The sequence below is a fragment of the Oncorhynchus clarkii genome, chromosome 12, assembly GCF_045791955.1.
Source record: "Oncorhynchus clarkii lewisi isolate Uvic-CL-2024 chromosome 12, UVic_Ocla_1.0, whole genome shotgun sequence".
Taxonomy (NCBI): Eukaryota; Metazoa; Chordata; class Actinopteri; order Salmoniformes; family Salmonidae; genus Oncorhynchus; species Oncorhynchus clarkii.
This window is the reverse complement of record NC_092158.1, coordinates 51,601,468-51,625,761: the sequence shown is the minus strand read 5'-3', so window position 1 is coordinate 51,625,761 and position 24,294 is coordinate 51,601,468. Positions and strand designations below refer to the sequence as shown.

At 41.5% G+C, this 24,294-nt stretch overlaps 1 protein-coding gene across 1 annotated transcript in view; it reads right to left on the bottom strand.

The window, feature by feature from the left end:
• Window positions 1-1,275: 1,275 nt before the first annotated feature.
• The window catches only part of LOC139420788 (follistatin-like 4), a 216,340-nt gene continuing 193,321 nt past the window's right edge, over window positions 1,276-24,294 (bottom strand). Inside the window, exons 10-16 of the mRNA XM_071171055.1 lie at window positions 21,412-21,546; window positions 20,026-20,052; window positions 18,958-19,076; window positions 16,960-17,109; window positions 15,811-15,918; window positions 5,818-5,927; window positions 1,276-5,649 (exon numbers count right to left, since the gene is read on the bottom strand). Of these exons, the coding sequence (XP_071027156.1) occupies window positions 4,941-5,649; window positions 5,818-5,927; window positions 15,811-15,918; window positions 16,960-17,109; window positions 18,958-19,076; window positions 20,026-20,052; window positions 21,412-21,546 (1,358 nt within the window). The 3' untranslated portion in view covers window positions 1,276-4,940. The remainder of the gene's footprint in view (window positions 5,650-5,817; window positions 5,928-15,810; window positions 15,919-16,959; window positions 17,110-18,957; window positions 19,077-20,025; window positions 20,053-21,411; window positions 21,547-24,294) is intronic.

Genomic DNA, 24,294 nt, shown 5'->3' with positions numbered 1-24,294 from the left:
CTTGCTTCCATTCAGCCACAAAAGCATTAGTGAGGTTGGGCGTTTAGGCCTGGCTCGCAGTCGACATTCCAATTCATCCCAAAGCTGCTCGATGGGGTTGAGGTCAGCGCACTGTGCAGGTCAGTCAAGTTTTTCCTCACCTATCTCAACAAACCATTTCTGTATGGACCTCGCTGTGTGCATGGGGGCATTATCATGCTGAAACAAGAAAGGGCCTTCCCCAAACTGTTGCCACAAAGTTGGAAGCAGAGAATCGTCTAGACTGTTATTGTATGCTTTAGTGTTAAGATGTCCCTTCACTGGAATTAAGGGGCCTAGCCCGAACCATGAAAAACAGCCCAGACCAGTATTCCTCCTCCACCAGACTTTACAGTTGGCACTTTGCATTGGGGCAGGTAGTGTTCTCCTGGCATCCGCCAAACCTAGATTAGTCCGTCGGACTGCCAGATGGTGAATCGTGATTCATTGCTGCAGAGAATGTGTTTCCTCTGCTCCAGAGTCCAATGGCGGTGTTGATGGGCAACCTTTGGGTTTCTAGACGTTTGCGTTATACACCCACCCATCCACTTAGAGCAACCACCTTTCGTTTCTGCCTTAAGTAACCATCTGTCTTATATAACCATACTAAACGTAACATATCATCCTAAATGGAGTGTCCCAGATTTATATACAGAATAATACAAAATGCTCTGAGATGGTTACTGGTTGGACAGAGGTTTAATATTGAAGCTTTTATTTTAATATTTACCACTGTAAAACATATCTGCCACTGCATTTTAAAGACATAGAAGAATGGTTAAATGAGCATTTAGTGACCACCTAAAGTTTGAGTTTTGTTGCATTTAGGGGAGCTGAGCCCCCCCGACTCCCCCGCAATTCACACCTTGCACAGACTCCTTGTCGTCCATGCAATTTAAAGGCAAAGTGATGTGAGATTGTGGAATCAGGTTACCTTTGGTCAACCATGTTTCATATTCAAATTTTTACTTAAGAGGCAATGCATCTTCACAACCGAAACAATCTTTGCGTGTTCTCTTTTGTCCTCTGTTTTGGCATCCATAGATTGGGTGATGAAATAAATAGCATCTAATGAGAATTTGGTTCCATTATCATTATTTGCCAATTCTGTAGCATGTTCCTAAAAAAACGGAATGGTTAGAAGAAAATAGGCGTCTTAGTAAATAGTCCATTTTATATTTTATTGAAAAACTGGGGGGAAAGAAAAATTACATCCCAGGCAACACAATACAGTATACAGTACAGTATGTCACATCCTTACAGTCAATGCTAATTCAAATACATCACTGGTGAGCTGGGTCTTGTCTGTGGGTAGATAATATGAGGTATAGACACTAGTTCCATACATTTCAGTTCAGATGAAGCAACTCAAAAATATATTAAAAAAATCTCAGAATATTTTAATATATTATTGTACAGAGGCAATTGTTAGGTGGGGGGAAAAAAGCATAGGAGTCATTAAAGGGAGACTCCACTCAAATTATATTTTGGTGTTTTTGTTCATTAATCCACTGTCGATACAGTCCCAAAATGTTTTGCATGCCAGCAGTCAAGTTTTCAAGATAAAGGATTTTCAAGAAGCAAAGTGTCACATGTCACATCATCATGATGTTTCGAAACGCATCACCAAGTGGACAAATGAAAAAAAAAAAGTTTTGTGTGAAGTTTCCCTTTAACAATTGGAGGAGAAGTAATACATTTATACACCCAGACTGTTTTAACATCTTAGGAAAAATCTACTCACAAAACACATACATCATACAACAGTTATTGCCTTAACAATGAGAATGTGTTGCATAGAGATAAACCAGCATGGATACAGCTACAAGCCTTTAAGGTGGCCAAAGATCTTAGAACAGCACACATTTATCCTCTAATTTAGGCCTCTTGTGTTGTTGATATTTATATAACATTTGACATATCTGCTGATTTGAATACTCTTAGTTGAGCCTATATGAATTCATATCTGATAACTACGTGGTTTTTAGTGCTTAAAGAACTGTGTAGCTCTGTTAACAATGTGAGATTTAGAGGCAGGCGTATCTTGCCGTTACTTAGCCAGTTACTGAGAGATGGTTAACACAAGCCCCATTTATACCTGGTGCTAACATGCATCATTTGTCCTGTTCACATTCTGATTGAGCCCACAATTTTAGGCAGCAGTAGACGATTAAAAGATGCTTTGTGATCTGATTGTTATCAGATCTTATAAATGTAAACAGACAAGATAAGGACAAGATCAGGACAAGATCAGAACGAAGGATGCATGTTAGAGCAAAGTGTAAACAGTGATAAAAATGTACGTTTCAGCCACGTATCAGCACAATGCTAATATATTGTTAGTGTTTAGTCAAAGTCATAGTTTCGTCCTAATAGTAAAGAATGTCTGCTGACTGGATGGGTTCTTTTCTCAGTCATAATACTGTCGCTCTAGTTAGCAAGAAGTCCCCCGTTGAGACTGGTCATTGTCGTAACTGCTGAAGAAGAGCTAGTATGTTGTCCTGGGGCAACCCAAAACCCATTACCACTGGACACATCCTGACTCAACCCAACAGAAAAAAAACTAAGTGATGCTGTGTTCGCCATTGGCGGGTCTGGGCCACTCTTCTGAGCATTACAAATGGTACTCCTCCTTTTAGAAACTACTCTTGCCTGGTTTCAGACAGAAAGCTACACTGGATCGATTGGGCTTTGGATGGAAGAAGAGTATTGTAAAGAGAGTCAGGTGTGACAAAGGGATGTCTGCAACGTTTTCAGACCTGTGCTGTCCAGATGTCAGGATGACGTACTGTATGAGAAACTGCTGCACAAAAGAGCCAAATCCAGAGGCCCAGATATCAACAAACTCATAACAATTTGATGTAACTGTAGCTCTAACAACTTGATGTAATGAACGTTGAAATACATATACAGCATCAGTTTGGGGTTATATACCATAGTTTGTCCTCACGTTGGCAACAAACATATGTGTTTGGTGAAATTTGTCCCTGAATATTCACATATTTTATGTTCAAAGTAATTTATAATGTGACACAGCTGCACGTTTTTTTTTTTGTTGTCATTTTATTAGATATTATTTTACAAACCATTTCCCTCATAAACAAGAACACACCAAATGCATAAAGAAAACTGGACTCGTTTGAATGTGTTCTAAACAAGAACAATTTATATCTACAACAGTGTCTCTAATGTCAATATCATACCAAGAGGTTCAGGTTTGCAGCCATGGTCTTGGTTAGAGACCAGGTATGTAATATATGTGACATTTTCACCAGCAACTGTACTGTTTGTGATCCTGTGTACTTGAAGGCCGGGATTCAATCAGAGGCACATTGATGATAAGCACATTGCACTAGTGGCAATGTACCTTTTAAAGGCAATTTTCCTGACGATTGTGGATGTTGCATTCACTGTAAATGCTGCAGAAATTACCTTGTCGACAAGCAGAAATGACCTTGTTGATAACGCGCCTTTGATTGAATCCCAGCCGAAATGCTCTTAAACAATATTAGTGAGATGAGCCTCAACTCTCAGTGCATGCATATGGAACACTCAGTTCTGATGATGCCTTTGGTGGTGACTCACATGAATTATTCTGAAGTTACTCTGTAATGGTGGCAAAATAAGTACTTTGGTCTGAGTGCCTGATGCTTTTTGATGGCAATTACGGAAACGTTTTTTTTTTCCGTGACCGCAAAATAATTGGGCTTCAAATTGGGCTTTTTGAATATATATTACACATCTCTGCCTCACTCCTGGAACACACACATATTTCTCTCTCGATACAACAGTGTTCTAAGAAATGTCATCAAGCCTTTGCTTCTGTGTCAGATTGAGCCAAGGCAGTTACCGTAGCAACACATATCTAAATCGCAAACATGAGCAACACATCTGTTCATCTTGGTTTGTGTCTTTTTTTTAATAACAGGCGTGTTTTGCTATTACTTGCTCGTCACATACAGTACTAGCCAACATTAGGGTAACAGGCACAGCTACTCCTTATGAGGGGAAGCTGTATTTCAGTTGTGGAGCAGTTGAAGAATGGAAACTAAGCTATAGGGAAACTGGATACACAGGACTTACAATACCTCCATGCTGATGAACAAGACCCTTACAATGCTAGACTTAGTGGACAGAGGACTAGGAGGTCACTGGATCAAAACTGGAAGTAGGCTTACTGTGTGAGAGAGGGTGGGGGACATACTATACCATATATATTCTTTGTACAATAACATGTTATCCAATGATGGGTTTTCTACTGTATGCTATTAGATACTGTTCTTAGCTAATCGATGGGAAAGTATTCTCTTTGGAAAGTAACAGGTCTTGACTAATACGGTACAACATGTTTCAAGCCAACCTGCATGTTGTTGGTCAGCATGAGAGCTTTTACAGAAAGCGTACAATAACATGGACGAGGACAAAGGCGAGTAACAGGGTGCTGTGGTTTTGAAAAGGACCGCTAACACATGTATACACTAGAGGCAGACAGACATCTTGTTGGGACTATTTGCAGTACTGGTGAACGACAAACATCTCGAAACCAAAAAGCGTTAGTTTAAAAAAAAGTGAGCGTTGTGCATAGTTACATTTTCAAAATGTCATCATTATATCCCTCCTGTTATCTGCAGTGTTACAAGGAAGTGCAATGTACAACTCCTCTTTAGTTAAGTACACATAGATCACAGTTGCACTAAAGGAACTCACCACCCACCTTCTCCCCGTAAAAATACCATAATATGATTTTCTAAATATTTTTTTAAATTATTATTTTTTGTGTACTTTTGTTACAATAACCCAGGCGTGTGTTCCTCGCACTCAGTCCCATGGTTGAGTCCACTTATGTCCATATATATCTTAATTAAGTGTTTTGGCCTGATCTCTCCCTCTCTTTCTCTCCCTCTCCCCTTCTTCCCACTCTCTCATACCTCTCCCACCCACACCACTGTGTTCCCTCTCTTGATGTCTGACACCTCACAGTGGGGTGTGTTCAGTTTGCCGTTCAACACAAAGAGAGATTCCGCTGAGGGAGTGACCAAGTACTGGCCAAACAGTCCGCTGGACACCACCACCCTGTTGGGCCCCCCCCAGGGCCAGGTGTGGTGTGACAGGGGCTCCTTGAGGCTTCTGAGGACCTCAATGTGCCCTGTTGCCAGGTCAGAGAAGAGCAGGTCTGTGCCTGAGCCAGAGGCAGCTACCACAGTGTACTGGTTGGACTTAGTGAATGAGGGCTGGAAGATCAGGTCGGACACAACGAGAGAGGTGTCCAGCTCCCGGCTCAAACCCAGCACCCCTTGGAAGGACACTGTTTGAACTCTGACCTTGCCGCGCTGCTGGTCAGGGGTGATGATGTAGCGGCCATCCGGGGACACATAGGGCTGGCCCGTGATGTTGAGGTTGGGACCAATGACAGTGTCGGTGACACTGTCGATGAGGAGCTGTGGCTGGGCTGACGAGGGGTCCCTGCTCTGAGACTGGCACTGAATGAAGTAAAAGCCACTCAGGTGTGTGTAGGCCATGCTGACGGGCACACAGCTGTAGTTCTTCAGGCTGATGGTTTTGACTCGGTGGAAGGTCTCCAAGTCAATCTTATGCACCGCAGGTTCAGATTTGAGGAAGACGAAGCCAAACCTAAGACGACAAAGTTCAAGGGAAAGGTTAATGGTCTTTTTTGGGTGATTACGGTGTGGTTAGGATTCTCATTAAATTATAATTTGCTCTTTTCTCCTCCATTTGAGAGAGATCATGAAGATGAGGTGGTGAGGTCACCAGTGTTAAAGGTTAACGGGCCTTCTGTACCTGACGTGTGTGATAATGAGGTTGGTTGGGGGGATGAAGAAGTCATCAACCCTCTGGAAGGGGGTGCGGATGGTGTGGTGCACCTCTCCAACACTGGCCTGGGGAATCACCTAGAACAGAGCAGTCAAAGGAGAACATGAGAACAGGAATTATACAAATACAAGTGTCACTTATCTGGCAAGAGAACATAAAAAGAGAGCATGGGTTGGAGCGTTTACTTAAACATAGCAGCGAAACACTTCGAAGGCAATGTTGCCATATACTCTGAACTCCAAAAGTACTGGGAAAGTGACAGACTGTCAGCTTTAATTTGAAGGTATTTTCATCCATATCAGGTGAACCATTTAGAAATGACAGTACTTTTTGTACATTTTAGGGGACCAAAGATATTGGGACAGATTCACTTATACAGTGCCAGTCAAAAGTTTAGACACACCTACTCCTTCCAGGGCTGTTATTTATTTTTACTATTTTCTACATTTTTGAATAATAGTGAAGACATCAACAATATGAAATAACACATACAGTTGAAGTCGGAAGTTTACATACACCTTAGCCAAATACATTTAAACTCAGTTTTTCACAATTCCTGACATTTAATCCTAGTACAAATTCCCCGTTTTAGGTCAGTTAGGATCACCACTGTATGTTAAGAATGTGAAATGTCAGAATAATGGTACAGAGAATGATTTATTTCAGCTTTTATTTCTTCCATCACATTCCCAGTGGGTCAGAAGTAAACATACATTAATTTAGTATTTGGTAGCATTGCCTTTAAATTGTATTACTTTGGTCAAACGTTTCGGGTAGCCTTCCACAAGCTTCCCACAATAAGTTGGGTGAATTTTGGCCCATTCCTCCTGACAGAGCTGGTGTAACTGAGTCAGGTTTGTAAGGCACCTTGCTCGCACACACTTCTTCAGTTCTGCCCACACATTTTCTATAGGATTGAGGTCAGGGCTTTGTGATGGCCACTCCAATACCTTAGCTTTGTTGTCTTTAAGCCAAAGTACATTCATCTCTAGGAGACAGAATGCGTCTCACTTTCCTGAGCGGTATGACGGCTGCGTGGTCCCATGGTGTTTATACTTGCGTACTATTGTTGGTACAGAAGGACGTGGTACCTGCAGGCGTTTGGAAATTGCTCCCAAGGATGAACCAGACTTGTGGGGGTCTACATTTTCTTTTCTGCGGTATCGGCTGATTCCTTTTGATTTTCCCATGATGTCAAGCAAAGAGGCATTGAAGGTAGGCCTTGAAATACATCCACAGGTACACCTCCAATTGACTCAAATGATGTCAATTAGCCTATCAGAAGCTTCTAAAGCCATGACATAATAAGCTGTTTGATGGCACAGTCAACTTACTGTATGTAAACTTCTGACCCACTGGAATTGTGATACAGTGAATTATAAGTGAAAAAATCTGTCTGTAAACAATTGTTGGAAAAATGACTTGTGTCATGCACAAAGTAGATGTCCTAACCGACTTGCCAAAACTATAGTTTGTTAACAGGACATTTGTGGAGTGGTTGAAAAATGAGTTTTAATGACTCCGACCTAAATGTATGTAAACTTCTGACTTCAACTGTATGGAATCATGTAGTATCCCAAAAAATTTTAAACAAATGAAAATATATTTTATATTTGAGATTCTTCAAAGTAGCCACCCTTTCTTTGCCTTGATGACAGCTTTGCACACTATTAGCATTCTCTCAACCAGCTTCATGAGGTAGTCACCAGGAATGCATTTCAATTAACAGGTATGCTTTGTTAAAAGTACATTTCTGGAACTTCTTCTTGAATCTATGGTAGCATTATTTCATTATTGGATAAAAAAACGTGCCCGTTTTAAGCACAATATTTTGTCACGAAAAGATGCTTGACTATGCATATAATAAGAAAACACTCTAACGTTTCCAAATCTGCAAAGATATTGCCTGTGAGTGTCCCAGAACTGATGCTACAGGCGAAACCAAGATGAAACTTCAAACAGGAAGTGAACAACATTTCTGAGGCGCTGTTTTCCATTGTCTCCTTATATGGCTGTGAATGCGCCAGGAACGAGCCTACACTTTCTGCCGTTTCCCTAAGGTGTCTGCAGCATTGTGACGTATTTGTAGGCATATCATTGGAAGATTGGCCATAAGAGACTACATTTACCAGGTGTCCGCCCGGTGTCCTTTGTCGAAATTGGTGCGTAACCTTAGCTGCAAGCATTCTTCCATGGGATTCAGAGGAGAGAGCAGACTTCCACGAACGTTATATCATCGAAGAGATATGTGAAAAACACCTTGAGGATTGATTCTAAACAACGTTTGCCATGTTTCAGTCGATATTATGGAGTTAATTTGGAAAAAAGTTCGGCGTTTTGATGACTGAACTTTCATTTTTTTTTTTTTTTCCGTTTTTGAACAAAACGGAGCGATTTCTCATACACAAAGAATATTTTTGGAAAAACTGAACATTTGCTATCTAACTGAGAGTCTCCTCATTGAAAACATCTGAAGTTCTTCAAAGGTAAATTATTTTATTTGAATGCTTTTCTTGTTTTTGTGAAAATGTTGCCCGCTCAATGCTACGCTAAATGCTACGCTAGCTATCAACACTTACACAAATGCTTGTTTTGCTATGGTTGAAAAGCATATTTTGAAAATCTGAGATGACAGTGTTGTTAACAAAAGGCTAAGCTTGAGAGCTAGCATATTTATTTCATTTCATTTGCGATTTTCATGAATAGTTAACGTTGCGTTATGGTAATGAGCTTGATCCCGGATCCGGGATGGCTAGTATCAAGAGGTTTTAATTAATGCATTTCAGCCAATCAGTTGTGTTGTGAGAAGGTAGGGGTGGTATACAGATAATAGCCCTATTTGGTAAAAGACCAAGTCAATATTATGGCCAGAACAGCTCAAATAAGCAAAGAGAAATTACAGTACATCATTACTTTAAGACATGAAGGTCAGTCAATGTGGAATATTTCAAGATCTTTGAAAGTTTCTTCACGTGCAGTCGCAAAAACCATCAAGCGCTACCACAAAACTGGCACTCGTGAGGAACGCCACAGGAAAGGAAGACCCAGAGTTACCTCTGCTGCAGAGTATAAGTACATTAGAGTTAACTGCACCTCAGATTGCAGCCCAAATAAATGCTTTTCAGAATTCCAGTAACACACATCTCAACATCAACTGTTCAGAGGAGACTTCATGAATCAGGCCTTCATGGTCGAATTGCTGCAAAGAAACCACTACTCAAGGACACCAATAATAAGAAGAGACTTGTTTGGGACAAGAAACAGGAGCAATGGACATTAGACCGTCCTTTGCTCTGATGAGTCCAAATTTGAGATATTTGGTTTCAACCGTTGTGTCTGTGTGAGACACAGAGTAGGTGAACGGATGATCTCAGCATGTGTGGTTCCCACCGTGAAGCATGGAGGAGGAGGTGTGATGATGCTTTGCTGGTGACACTCTCTGTGATTTATTTAGAATTTAAGGCACATTTAACCAGCATGGCTACCACAGCATTCTGCAGCGATACGCCATCCCATCTGGTTTGCACTTAGTGGTACTATAATTTTTTTTTTAACAGGATAATGACCCAAAACACACCTCAAGGCTGTGCAAGGGCTTTTTGACCAAGAAGGAGAGTTATGGAGTGCGGCATCAGATGACCTGGCCTCCAAAATCACCCAACCTCAATCCAATTGAAATGGTTTGGGATGAGTTAGACGGCAAAGGGAAGGAAAAGCAGTGAACAAGTGCTCAGAATATGTGGGAACTCCTTCAAGGCTATTGGAAAATCATTCCTTAAGAAGCTGGTTGAGAGAATGCCAAGAGTGTGCAAAGCTGTAATCAAGGCTACTTCAAGCTTCAAGTAATCAAGCTGTAAAGGGTGGCTACTTAGAAGAATCTGAAATCTAAAATATATTTTCATTTGTTTAACACTTTTTTGGTTATTACATGATTCCATATGTATTATTTCATAGTGTTGATGTCTTCACTATTATTCTACAATGTAGAAATTAGTAAAAAATAATGAAAAACCCTTGAATGAGTAGGTGTGTCCAAACATTTAACTGGTACTGTATCTGTATTAAAGTAGTCAAAAGTTCAGTATTTGGTCCCATATGCCTAACACGCAATGATTACATCAGGTTTGTGACTCTGCAAACTTGTTGGATGCATTTGCTGTTTGCCCAATAGAAATGAATGGTAAATATTGTATTGTGTCGATTATTTCATCATATATTTAAAGTAAAAAATCTAAAACAAAATTGAAAACCATAATTTATCGAACCGAAACCGAACTGACTTCAAAAAGCACTAATCGCTCCGCAATAGCTTACAGTCTCCACTTTATCCTCATTGTATCATTTCAAATCCAAGGTGCTGGAGTACAGAGCCAAAACAAAAACAAATGTGTCAGTGTGCATTGGGAAGTATAGTTAAACTGATGATATACGGCCTCACCTCATGACATGATAGACGAATGTATTGGCTAATGGTTGCTTGAGAAGATACAAGTCACAAGTCAAAGGTGGTCGTCTGACTCATCCATTTCTCATTGGACGATCTATCCATCCACTTTATTGGCCCCACCCAGTATGTACATGACAAATGCTTCATCAGGTACCCTACATTAATCAGGTCACTGTCAAGGACTTGTGGGCTGTTTATGTGACCACTGCATAGCTTGGCTTGTTTAAGGAACCCCAGTAAATATTTCATGTAGAAGCTATTTGAATAAAATAGACACTAATAGACACTAAAGACACTGATCTGAAGTCTGTGCCATCCCTACTAAAGCTCTAAAGCCATCACATTGTCAGTGGGGGACCTGATTTTGTATTTTGCAGTCTTCCTATGAGCGAACTATACTGACAAATTAAAAAAATGTTTTAATGCAGCGCCCTTTGCCATTGCAGTCAACAGAGCTACAGAGCCCCGGATGTAACAAAACAGTTTTTTTTTTTAGAGAGAGAAACCTTGTTAATAAAGAAGGTCATTAGAAATGTTACATTGTTACAATGGTGAAGAGTTAATGAGATCACACGTCATATAAGTCGTGTCTAATTAGGAAGTTATGCTCTCACAGGCTCACATCATAGAAGTCATGTCTAATTAAGAAGTTATGCTCTCACAGGCTCACTTCTTAGAAGTCATGTCTAATTAGGAAGTTATGCTCTCACAGGCTCACATCATAGAAGTCGTGTCTAATTAGGAAGTTATGCTCTCACAGGCTCACATCATAGAAGTCATGTCTAATTAGGAAGTTATGCTCTCACAGGCTCACATAATAGAAGTCATGTCTAATTAGGAAGTTATGATCTCACAGGCTCACATCATAGAAGTCATGTCTAATTAGGAAGTTATGCTCTCACAGGCTCACATAATAGAAGTCATGTCTAATTAGGAAGTTATGATCTCACAGGCTCACATCATAGAAGTCATGTCTAATTAGGAAGTTATGATCTCACAGGCTCACATCATAGAAGTCATGTCTAATTAAGAAGTAATGCGCTCACATCATAGAAGTCATGTCTAATTAGGAAGTTATGATCTCACAGGCTCACATAATAGAAGTCATGTCTAATTACGAAGTTATGCTCTCACAGGCTCACATAATAGAAGTCATGTCTAATTAGGAAGTTATGATCTCACAGGCTCACATAATAGATGTCATGTCTAATTGGGAAGTAATGCTCTCACAGGCTCAGGATGCTGTAAACTTCACACCACCAACCTGGCACATATTGGTCATATGCACCATGTTACTGTATTTTACCTCAGCTATTATTTTCTCTCCTGTATTACACCTATTGGGTAGGTTTAACACTGAAGGGAAATTGGTTTGTACTGACTGAGTACCTTTTATATTGAACTGTACTTCCTTCAAGGCAGACTGGTGGATCTCAATGTTATTAAGAAATGCTTTATATATTCTATAATTGTAGGTCCCCACTTTACAAGAATATTACACTGTTCTTACACTATATTATGAGGGTAAAGTAATGTGAAATTGTACTATAAATCCAAGTTTATACTAATATCCAACTCCTGAGATAGACCTGTGTCCTCTCTAGGGGGTGTACTTGTACATCAAGCTTCCGAAACAGGAGATAGGATCGTACTTCTATGAGCCGTTCCGGCTCACACAAGCCAAGGCTCGTGCAAACCTACTTACTAATATCCAACTAGCCAATTCCATTATCCAAGTATCTATTACAGTTGCATCTTTTGATCATGCTGAGGTTTCAACATATTCCAGCGTCTTGCCACTGTTATATGTTGTAAGCTCAGGTCAACATGTTTCTAAACCCTAGTTTCATAGGCAATTATCTAATGATCCTGTAGCCAAATTTCAACATATATACTGAACAAAAATATAAATGCAAAATACAACAATTTCAACGATTTTACTGAGTTACAGCTCATATAAGGAAATCAGTCAATTGAAATAAATGAATTAGGCCCTAATCTATGGATTTCACATGACTGGGCAGGGGCACATTGAGTTTTTCTCAACAAAAGGTCTTTATTACAGACAGAAATATTCTTCATTTTCATCAGCTGTCCAGGTAGCTGGTCTCAGGTAATCCCACAGGTGAAGAAGCCGGATGTGGAGGTCCTGGGCTGGCGTGGTTACACATGGTCTGTGGTTGTGAGGCCGGTTGGACATACTGCCAAATTCTCTAAAACGAGGTTGGGGGAGGCTTATGGTAGAGAAATTAACATTACATTCTCTGACAACAGCTCAGGTGGACATTCCTTCAGTCAGAATGCCAATTGCACACTCCCTCAAAAATTCAGACATCTGTGGCATTGTGTTGAGTGGCAAAACTGCACATTTTAGAGTGGCCTTTTATTGTCCCCCAGTACAAGGTGCACCTGTGTAATGATCATGCTGTTTAATCAGCTGCTTGAGAGGCCACACCTGTCAGGTGTATGGATTATCTTGGCAAAGGAGAAAGGTTTACTAACAAGGATGTAAACAAATTTGTGCACAACATTTGAGAGAAATAAGCTTTTTGTGCGTATGGAAAAATTCTGGGATCTTTTATTTCAGCTCATGAAACATGTTGCGTTTATATTTTTGTTCAGTATATATTGTAGCCTAGGCCTTTATTTCCTGCAAAATCACACTCATCCCACTGTAAGCAAGCTTATAGCCTACTGCTGAAACAGAAGGCAAAGAGGGGTGGGCTGATCAGCTGATCATAGCGAATGTAGATGATGTAAATCAGCTAGTTAGCTATGCTGTTGAAACAATCTAACTAGTATTAATCTGTGGTTGGAGTTTGTTCGAGAAGGGTGCAGCTGCAGACCAATATGGCGACCGAAGTACGGGCGAGTGGGTGTGTCAAAAGGAAAGTAGTGGCCGTGAGGAAAGGAGTGGGTGTGTCAAAAGGAAAGTAGTGGGTGTGTGGAAATGAGTGGGTGTGTCAAAAGGAAAGTAGTGGGTGTGTGGAAAGGGGTGGGTGTGTCAAAAGGAAAGTAGTGGGTGTGTGGAAATGAGTGGGTGTGTCAAAAGGAAAGTAGTGGGCGTGTCAAAAGGAAAGTAGTGGGTGTGTCAAAAGGAAAGTAGTGGGTGTGTCAAAAGGAAAGTAGTGGGTGTGTGGAAATGAGTGGGTGTGTCAAAAGGAAAGTAGTGGGCGTGTGGAAAGGAAAGTAGTGGGTGTGTGGAAATGAGTGGGTGTGTCAAAAGGAAAGTAGTGGGCGTGTGGAAAGGAGTGGGTGTGTCAAAAATAAAGTAGTGGGTGTGTGGAAATGAGTGGGTGTGTCAAAAGGAAAGTAGTGGGCGTGTGGAAATGAGTGGGTGTGTCAAAAGCTACAGGTTAGACGGTTTTGACTGAGCTGTGTTTTTTTCTTACTGCGCAATTACTGTACATTGAGCTTCCCCGTACCACGAGAGTTTGGACTTCTGGTTTGAAGCCAGAGGATGAGTCTGAGTCGTATTTCACTGTTAGTTTTACACAAATAATTGTACATTTTCAGATATAAAACAGACCATTTTGTTTTTAATTAAAAGTACTGATGATGGATGTACCATTGTTTGTATGCCCGTGCTTACTGTGACTGCCACCCATGCCGTTGCTTGGCAAACGGTGTTGTTGTCATTCATGCCCTCCCAATTGAGTAGTAGACTGTATGTGTGTATCAAGGTGACACCTAGATGGTTATCAATATGAGTTATTTCTTGTGTAGGCTGTTATCCTAATTGAAATAAAATCATGGGAGGAGAAAAATGACCGTGTTAGCTGCCCAGTGGGAAGCAACTCTGTAAGGCATGCACATCGATACAACACTGATGCACTAGTCATTCGCACTGGCTTATCGACTTGTCGCGCATACCAATCAGCCACGCAAAACAGTCTTGATTGGCAACAAATCTGTCCATATTGGGCCTCAGCTACCCATACTTGGTTTGTTCTGCTGCTGACATCTACCTCTTAGGCCTACGAACAAACACTCAAATTGAAGCCTTTCCTGTTCCTGACAGTGAGATGACACATACAACTAGCTACTACACTAAACGTTTAGCACAGGTAGCTTCTGCCAGCAGGAATGAGTGCAATATGTGCTCGCATGGGGCCATTTTCCAAGATAGTTGTTTTGAAATGAGCTAGTTTGATGGGCAACTCCTTTTTTTTTTAAAAAACAAGAGAAAATAGACTTAAAGTGAAATAAAAATGTAACAACGAAACAAAGCCACCAATCTGAAAGGGGACTTTTCTCATAGGATGGGGGGGAAGAAAGAGCAGGTGCTCAGACACTCTTAGACCTCTATCGGTGCATCTGCTTGATACCGCACATTTCTCTCTCTGTGGTCCTCTGTGGCTTTAGTTGGTGGATCGTGGTGCTTGTGATGCCAGGACAGTGGGTTTGATTCCTTGGACCACCCATACGTAAGACGTAGGCACGCAGGACTGTAAGCCGCTTTGGATAAAAGCATCTGCTAATGCATTATTATATTACCTCTGCCTCAATCGCTGTCTCTGAATAGCCAGCATTGGCACATGCATACGTCGACAGTGAGACCCATCAGACAGTTGGAAAGGCTTTCCCTCCCGTTTCAACATCCCTGCGCCTTCATTTGTTTTTATCTAATAAATTGACAATCTCACTTGGACGTTTGCTTAGAGATATTGAGCTAGTAAAAAAAAGAGGTGTTTAAATGTTGAATTGGAGAACGGAGTACTGCCGGTGCTCAGGTCAATTACTTGCATTCCGAGTAATAATGACATTATCAAGCCATTTATCTGCCGTGTGATCCATATGCCCCACAGTCAGTTATGCAGATTGCCTGAAATTGAATTTTGGACCGAATGATTCAAGCCTCATTTTGTAATTATTCATTACTATTGAGCGACAACAGAACGCCAGGCGTGTTTGAGTAGTTCTGACAATTCACCTGAATGCTTATGCAGAGCCGTTTGAGAATTTACAACACTTTGAAGAATGAACGGAAAATCACTTTGTTTGAGATAGAAAAGTGCCTTTCAAAACTGCCTCGCCTCCTCTTTATTTGAGACCCATTGGGTCTCGGTTGGTAGTGAGAACATATTAGGATTTCACAATGAGCTCAAACTGACAAGTGCTCACATACTCTCCCTTGCTAATAAGGCTGTTAGCAAGGGAGAGTATTGGCTACTGACAGACAGACCACCTCACAAGATTTTAATAGAATTCCAAAGGAAGAGGAAAATAACAATAAACATTGCAAAATGACAATGTAGTCCCTCAGCAGTTGAAGTAAGCTGTGCTGCTGTCCTCAGTTACCTCAGCCCTATAAATACTACCCCTAGAGGGGGGCTGTAATCATCCCTGAAGGCACTGTCTACAGTGCCACAGCTGTAAATTGTAGTTTGCGAACATTGCGAAACATACATAGATTAAATACTCACACAAATAAGATACTTGCTCATACACACATGCACACACACACACACGAATGGACAAAAATACACAAGTGCACACCAATAACTCCTTACCTTTAAGGTTGGGTGGGACTTCTGCATGCTGCCCCAGCTTAGCACCCAGACCTGGTCATGTGACTTGTCATAGAGCAGCTTCACTGGGAAAGGATCTGTCTCTACCGTCTTGAGAGAGAGAGAGAGGGAGAGAGAGAGACACACAGAAGCGTGATCTGTTTCACCTGTCCTTGTGATTGTTTCTACCCCCTCCAGGTGTCGCTGATTTTCCCTTGTGCATTTACGCCCGTGTTTCCCGTCTCTTTGTGTCAGTTCGTCTCGTATGTTGAAGTCAACCAGCGTGTTTTATCCCGTGCTCCTGCTTTTCTATTCTCTTCGACTAGTCCTCCCGACCCCCCTCCCTTCCCCATCGCCACCCCCAGTGAAGCGCGACAGAGGCATGTGTTCAGTAATGGGAAGCCAGCCTATTTATTTTCCACTGGTCAGCTATGTGTCAACAGCACTCCCACTCCGAGACCCCTCAGAGGAGGAGGGGGACGCTGACGCTGCCACTCACATGTCAGAGAAGGGGAATGGAGGGGGGGGGGGGGGGAGCAGAGTGCACCAAACAATGAGACATACAGGCAAATGACCGCTCGCCACATCCCCCCGTATACTCCTAGTTTGTTACAGACACAGCTCACTGTTCTTTTACAGCCATTTTATTTTTACAGCATTTCTCCAGCTAAAGAGTTATATTACATTTTTTTTATAATGTTCAGTATCTAATATCATGCAGCGTGACAGTAAACGAAAATGACTTTGCTGTTGTTGCTGTTGTCGAGTCAACATATGAGCACAAGAAGGGTGCTCTTTCTGTCTCTTTCAAAAGACTCCCAGAAACGTCTCCGTAAAGAGTGGAGACGGCTGAGATAGAGGGTGAGGTACAGTAGGCAGAGAGAGATGGAGGGAGAGAGGAAAGGGATGATGCATTAACCCCCTGCCCTCACACACACCCGTGAGGGTATGGCGAAGTGTGACAAGAGTTTGGCGATTGGGAAAGCACTAGCTTGTCTGTTTTCAGCCCTCTTCTTTTTTCTCTCTCTCTACCTCTCTCTCTCTACCTCTCTCTCTCTACCTCTACCTATTGGTGACCTGTGTAAAAGCCTCAGGGGGGGGGGGGCGTGTTCTCTAAACAGCTCATAGAGAAGATTAATAATACCAACCAACCTGCACCACATTCTGGGCCTGGGTGTCGATGACCAGCAGGCGTTTCTGAAGGGGCTGGGTGACGTAGATGTATTTATCCCTCACACTGACCGCTGAGGACCACACACAGTGTTCCGGAGACACACCTTCACCTTTCGGGCACATCTCCTCCTGGAGAAAGAACGGGATGGAAGAAGAGATCGAATGGAGGAACGAAAGACGGGAAGAAGGGAGGAAGCAGAAGAAGACGATGACGAAGAAGAAGCAGAATAGAAGGGAGCGCGGCGAATCCACGGTTAATCACACACGGAATAGGGCCATCATGCAGCAGAGAAAATGCTGTTTACAGCAGCAATGGACTAACACATGCCTTATTACGTTTGTATTGATCTGTAATACAATTACCGCAATCTGTACAACTTAAATCCCTCAGAAAAACAAGCAACTCTCTCTCTAACTACCATTACTTTGGAAGAGCAATGTTCTCTAGTACAGTATATTACAGACGTGCAGGGTTACTGTGAGCTATTGACTTGGGGTCTTTGACTAATGGACATTCGTAATCCCATAACATTTAGTGAACGGAGGGCACAGATACTGGCAATGGGCTGTAGTGGAGTGTGTGTGTGTGTGTGTGGGGGGGGGGGGGGGGTACATCTATACAGTGCATTCGGGAAGTATTCAGACCCCTTCCCTTTTTCCACATTTTGTTACGTTACATCCTTTAAATGTGTTAAATTCCTTTCCCCCTCAATCTACACACAATACCCCATAATGTCAATGCGCGAAAACACGTTTTCCAGAAAGTTTTGTCTATGTATTAAAGTAAAAAACAGAAAAACCTTATTTACATAAGTATTCAGACCCTTTGCTATGAGACTCGAAAATGAGCTCAGGTGCATCCTGTTTCCATTGATCATCCTTGAGATGTTTCTACAACTTGATTGGAGTCCACCTGTGGTAAATTCAATTACTTGGACATGATTTGGAAAGGCACACACCTGTCTATTTAAGGTCCCACAGTTGACAGTCTATGTCAGAGCAAAAACCATAGAGCTTAGAGACAGGAGAGGGTACCAAAACATTTCTGCAGCACTGAAGGTCCCCAAGAACACAGTGGCCTCCAACATTCTTAAATGGAAGAAGTGTGGAACCACCAACACTCTTCCGAGAGCTGGCCACTCTTTGCCTGAATGCTAAGCATCAATTCTGGAGGAAACCTAGCACCATCCCTACGGTGAAGCATGGTGGTGGCAGCATTATGCTGTGGGGATGTTTTTCAGCGGCAGGGACTGGGAGACTAGTCAGGATTGAGGGAAAGATGAACGTAGCAAAGTACAGAGAGATCATTGATAAAAACCACCTCCAGAGTGCTCAGGACCTCAGACTGGGATGAAGGTTCACCTTCCAGCAGTACAACGACCCTAAGCACACAGCCAAGACAATGCAGGAGTGGCTTCGGGACAAATCTTTGAATGTCCTTGAGTGCCCAGCCAGAGCCTGGACTTGAACCCGATTGAACATCTGACATGAAAATAGCTGTGCATCAACGCTCCCCATCCAACCTGAGAGGATCTGCGGAGAAGAATGGGAGAAACTCCCCAAATACAGGTGTGCCAAGTTTGTAGCGTCATACCCAAGAAGACTCCAGGCTGTGTTCGCTGCCAAAGGTGCTTCAACAAAGTACTGAGTAAAGGGTCTGACTACCTATGTAAATATGATATTTCATTATTCTATATTTTTTTTAAACCTGTTTTTGCTTTGTCATTATGGGGTGTTGTGTGTAGATTGCGGAGGATTTCTATTTATTTAATACATTTTAGAATAAGGCTGTAACGTAACAAAATGTGGAAAAGTCAAGGGGTCTGAATACTTTCTGAATGAACTGTATATCTGTAAGAGTGAGGCTTATTCCCTCTGGATTAGTGTATATTTAATATCATCTCAAGTCATAAAAAGTCCACAAATACAAAGTCCAAAAAATCATTATCCTCTAAAACATGTACAGTATGTACTCACATAGCTGGCCATGATCCTCTCGGTGCACTTGATGTGTCTGCGTATCTCACACTTGCTGGGCTGCAGCACTGTGATGCCCTCATCAGAAAACACATAGAACATGTTCCCTACGCTCAACCCTGGGGAGATGGGACGTAAAAATTGGTTCAGCTAACATTCAAGAGCCTACCAGAGCCTACAGACCCTGTTAGCAACGCCTGAGCTGTTGAATGACTGGTGGTGTTGTCAGGCATTTTGACAGCACAGTCAGTCTCTGTAAACAGCATGTCTAGCGAGTGAATTGTGAGACTGTCTTCTCAAACTTGATAGCTGCTATGAGCGCAACAACATTTTGCGGGCCAGTTACCTGACCCTAAACAACAGCTGTTAACTAGACAACGGCTATTCATGCTTTGGAAAAGCACATTGAGTGGGGATGGATGGCAGGTTACATCATATTGAATGACGAGGTGAAATCAACACCGTGAGTGCTGCTGACACAGTCATGTTGTGACGTGCAGGCCAGTGGTGCAGTCTGCATCAGGATTCAAACGGGTGGGCCTCTCTCGTACTCTCTAATCAGCCAAAAGAGTTATTCTCATACACACGTTTTGGTGTCACAACTAGATTATACTGTTCTGAGGAAGAGTTACGTGTGCTGAAGTGTTGAGGCAGGCCTGTAACAAAACTGTTTTAATTGTGTGTATATTTTCATGGTTAAGTCTTTGTGAAATAATGTTTTCAGCAAGAACGCACACACACCAATCATTATTCAGGAAGATATCGTAAAACGATGGAAATTAGCGGTAAAGCTGCTAATTAGTAGCGTTACGTGGTGTTTTACAAATTATGTGTTACCCTTGTGGATTTGTATTCTACACAAGCATTTCGCTACACCCACAATAACATCTGCTAAACATATGTATGTGACAAACACAATTTGATTTGACATATACTAGCATATAATGAACCTATTCACCCTACAAGACATGGGCATTCAGAAGACTGTTGGTCAATTATAGAAGTTCATTTAAAAGAACAGAAAATAAGACATGGTGACAAGTGTTATACAACAGTAGATTTTAGTACCTTCCTCCCGCCACAGTATGTTTGCAACTGCAGCATCAGCATGACAGAAGAGCGACGGAGAGAGAGAGAGAGAGAGAGAGAGACCATGTCATATCAAGTCATTTCAGAAAAAGTGGGACAGAAACACATTTAGCAAGAGTGTTTCTTTACAGAGGCAGAGATTCTGTATTATCACAACATAAATGTGTTCTAGATTTTTTTAATTGCATTTGAGGTCTATCTAAATCCCAAAGGCTGTACAAATGTTATATATAGATATACTGTACATACAGATACCATCAGATACAAAGCATTATAATTTATTTGTTACAACTTCTGTTTCTGACACTTTCTACCAGAGGTGTGGACTCGAGTCACATGACCTGGACTCGAGTCAGAATCAAGTCGGTCACAAATATGATGACTTGCAACTCGACTTTGACTTTAACACCAATGACTCGTGATTTAACTTGGACTTGAGCCTTTTGACTCAAACTGACTTGATACCCTCCCCAAGCCCAAATATATAAAATTGTGCAGCGCATCAACTCTTCATTTAACGGATTACAGTTTGAATCGGACAGCAGCCAATCAAATTGTGCCAGCTGATAAAAAGTTGTGCGTGGCAGTGCAGAGGAACGTCGGTGGGTGAATTCAGACGGAGCCCTTGGAAAGATGATACCCCAAATTATTATTTTCGGATATAAAGACTACGATGTAGTCAACAACAAAAAACGGATTGCAACTTGCAAAACATGTGGGAAGAAAATTATAGATTGTGGCCCATAGCGGCCCATAGTCGATTGATATGCGGGGGGGACTTTCTCATGGCTACCCATGTATTTCCATGGAAATATAAAGTTTATTTGGAAAATAAAAAAATATATATACTTTTTAAATGCCTTCATGATTTGTGTAAATGTAATATACTAAGTATTATTATTGTTAAAAATATGAAATGGTATTACATTGAAGAGCACATTATGACTTGTGTAGGACTCGAAACTCAAAGTTTAGGACTTGAGATTTATTGGTCTGGACTTGAGACTTGATTCGGACTTTAAAAAAAAAAGATATATATATATATTTCACCTTTATTTAGCCAGGTAGGCCAGTTAAGAACAAGTTCTCATTTACAACTGCGACCTGGCCAAGATGAATCAAAGCAGTGCGGCAAAAAGAACAACAGAGTTGCCTGTCTTGACTTGGGACTTGAGTGATAAGACTTGAGACTTACTTGTGACTTGTGAAACAATGACTTGGTCCCACCTCTGCTTTCTACAGCCTACTATTTTCGTTAATTGTATTGTAATTGTAATTGCTAATTACTGTCTACATTTTCATTGCCAAAATTGGCTTTTGAAAATCCCAGAGACATTTTTCCATGTTCTACTCTCAGCCACTTACGTGTCTTTCTGGCTGAGTCCTCCACAAACAGAGACGATATGTCCTCGTCCACCCCCACCTCGTTCTTAGCAATGCAGGTGTAGGCGCCTGTGTCCTCATAGCGTACACTGCCAATGTGGAGCTCGCTCCCATTCGCTGTGTAAGAGATGAGCAGAAAAGGCAAGTGTTAGCTCAGCCCCACGTTTCTACACTGATACACATTTTCCATGGCTGTTTCATCCTCCCACCTAAAAATGCACACTCTGTCCTTTTCGAAAATGAATAAACAAAGATAATAAAAGTAGCCACCTACCTGCGCACCTACTTCTTACTAACAGAAGCCATTGACGCCAGAACCCTTTTGACGACATCACAACAACACTTTATCAAAATATACTTTGACTGAATCCTCTCTGTTCTGTTCACAGAGATCTAGAGTGTCAGGAGAAAAGGGATGTATCCCAGGACACAGTGAGTGCTATCATCAGAGCCATCCCTCTCTGACGGCATCACTAGTGTGTGTGTGTGTGTGTGTGTGTGTTAGATGTATCAGGTAAACGTGATGTATCCCAGGGCACAGTGCTATCATGAGAGGCAGCAGAGGGATTCCTAGCTCTCTGACACTAGTACTCAGCCTTTTTTGGATCTACGGCATGCTCTCACACTCACATCCCTCCCTCCCTCCTCATCCTCACGCTGCTGCTGTTGCTGCATTGATCACAAGGCAATCTTCTCAACGCCGCAGAAGGAGTGAAGGACGCCTGTGTCAGACAGCTGCTTTCGACACGCCGTGTCAAAGATCGTGTGCCAGTCTCTTTTCCACCTTCCTCCCCTCCCTCTCTGCCTCCCTCTTGCTGTCCTCTTTGATCACCCTCTCTTGAGCTCTCTCCATGTGTCTCCTAAATGTGGAGTGGCAGTGCAGAGGCAGTGGAGAACTTCTCAGTGCTACAAAAGACCTGACTGAGCCATGGCCTGAGACTAAAACCCTGGACTAATATAAACAAACAACTTCCACAGGACCCAATGCACAGATAATGCAATATACATGTATTTAACTAGGCAACTCAGTTAAAAACGCATTCTTATTTTCAATGGTGGCCTAGGAATAGTGGGTTAACTGTCTTGTTCAGAACGACATATTTTTACCTCGGGGGAATCGACCTTTCGGTTTCTAGTCCAACGCTCTAACCACTAGACTACATGGCGCCCCATTTAGAGCAACGTAGATAACAGAAGTTATACCACCTTATAAACAGTCATTTTTGTTACACTATACCTCACGTTATTGAAATGCACAGTTAAATGGATTATGTTTTTACAGTAGTTAGTGTTCAAATTCACTTTTCTATCTACTCTTTAGGGAGGAGAAACGTAATGATGTAAAGTGTGGGCCTCCCAACATTAAACACCAGACAGTGTCGTAATTGCCTGTTATCCATAATTATGCTTTGATCAATTTTAATGCATAACCACTCAATTAATCATTTGCCTATAGTTAGACATTGATTTCTCACTTAAAATGTTGTTTTTGTGTTGAATTAATAACAAGGGAACAGAGATATTATACTGTGATTTCAGACTTGTAGAACTGTGTGGCGCCAGGGGGTAAATGGAAGGTTTTAGTGAGTTGAGATGTTGAGAATGTGTCAGATAGAAATCAAATATACAGAGATGATATGTGTATATATATATATATATATATATATATATATATGTATCAATATTCCAAATGACAGAGGATGATGTTGGTTCTACATAATGCATTTCTATCTGATTTCAGCAGTGTTATGCCTTCCTAAATAACCCCCATGCAGCTGTCCATTCAGCACCATCAGTAGCACTAAGCAGTCATGAACCTTGGAGAGCACCTATTCCTAACAGCTGAGCCTCTTGAACACTCCCATTGTAAATGGAGGGGATCCTGGCAGCATAGTTAGGCAGTTAACCGAAAAAAGCTATGTAAAAAAAAAAAAAAAAATACACACAATTTTATTTTGTGTCGTGTAATGGACACTGCAGCTATAGGAGAAATGTTTTGTAAAGATCGACAGCATTTTTATCAGTTCAGTAAGGGGTGGATTTTTCTTTTGTCTAACTTTTCTTTTGTCTAACTTTCTTTATTGCGACAAACAGTGCTTGTCGAATAAATGATGATTGCCGAATCATTTTGAAGGGACGCGGGGCACGTGAACCTCCACTCCACATTTGTTTCTAAATGCATACTGCTCGTTAAATCTACTGTTCAACTATAAAAAAATAAAAATAAACGTTGCATTCTATCCATATTTGCCTTTTGCAGGCTACCTGATACATGACACAGATAGGTGGGAGGGCATACAGTCTATCGACAATTTATTCATGCGGAATTTACCTAAACTAATGAAGGAAACACTTCAACTACTTCATTTTTATTTGACATTCTAGATTTTTGGGATGTCATTAGCTCCAGCTGTTTTTATCGACACAAACGCACCGCAGCAGTCAATTGCCGCATCTATTTTCTTTGCAAACCTTCTAAATGTCAAGAAAAAAAATCACTGGACAACTTAATGGGAACGTAGCTAGTGAGCACTGTAGCCTCACCTTTACATTGGCAAGAAAGATTGCGAGCTCTAACATTAGCCTCCGAGTTGGAAATCAATTTACTGATGCAATGTTGAAAAAAAATCACGTGTAGAGTATCACTCTCTAAAACCACCGTGCTCTGTAGACTTTTGAGCACTCTGTTAAACCTTTACTAGGTATAAGACTACCACCAGATCTGATAACAATTAAATGGACATCCTAGAACCCAGCTCTAGACTGAGCTGTGAGAGTTGGCCGATCCGTGAAGCTGGGTTGCAGGACGTTAACGTATGTGTGAAGCTTTCAGAACCTCCCCTGTTTAAGCTGCAGCTGAAGCCT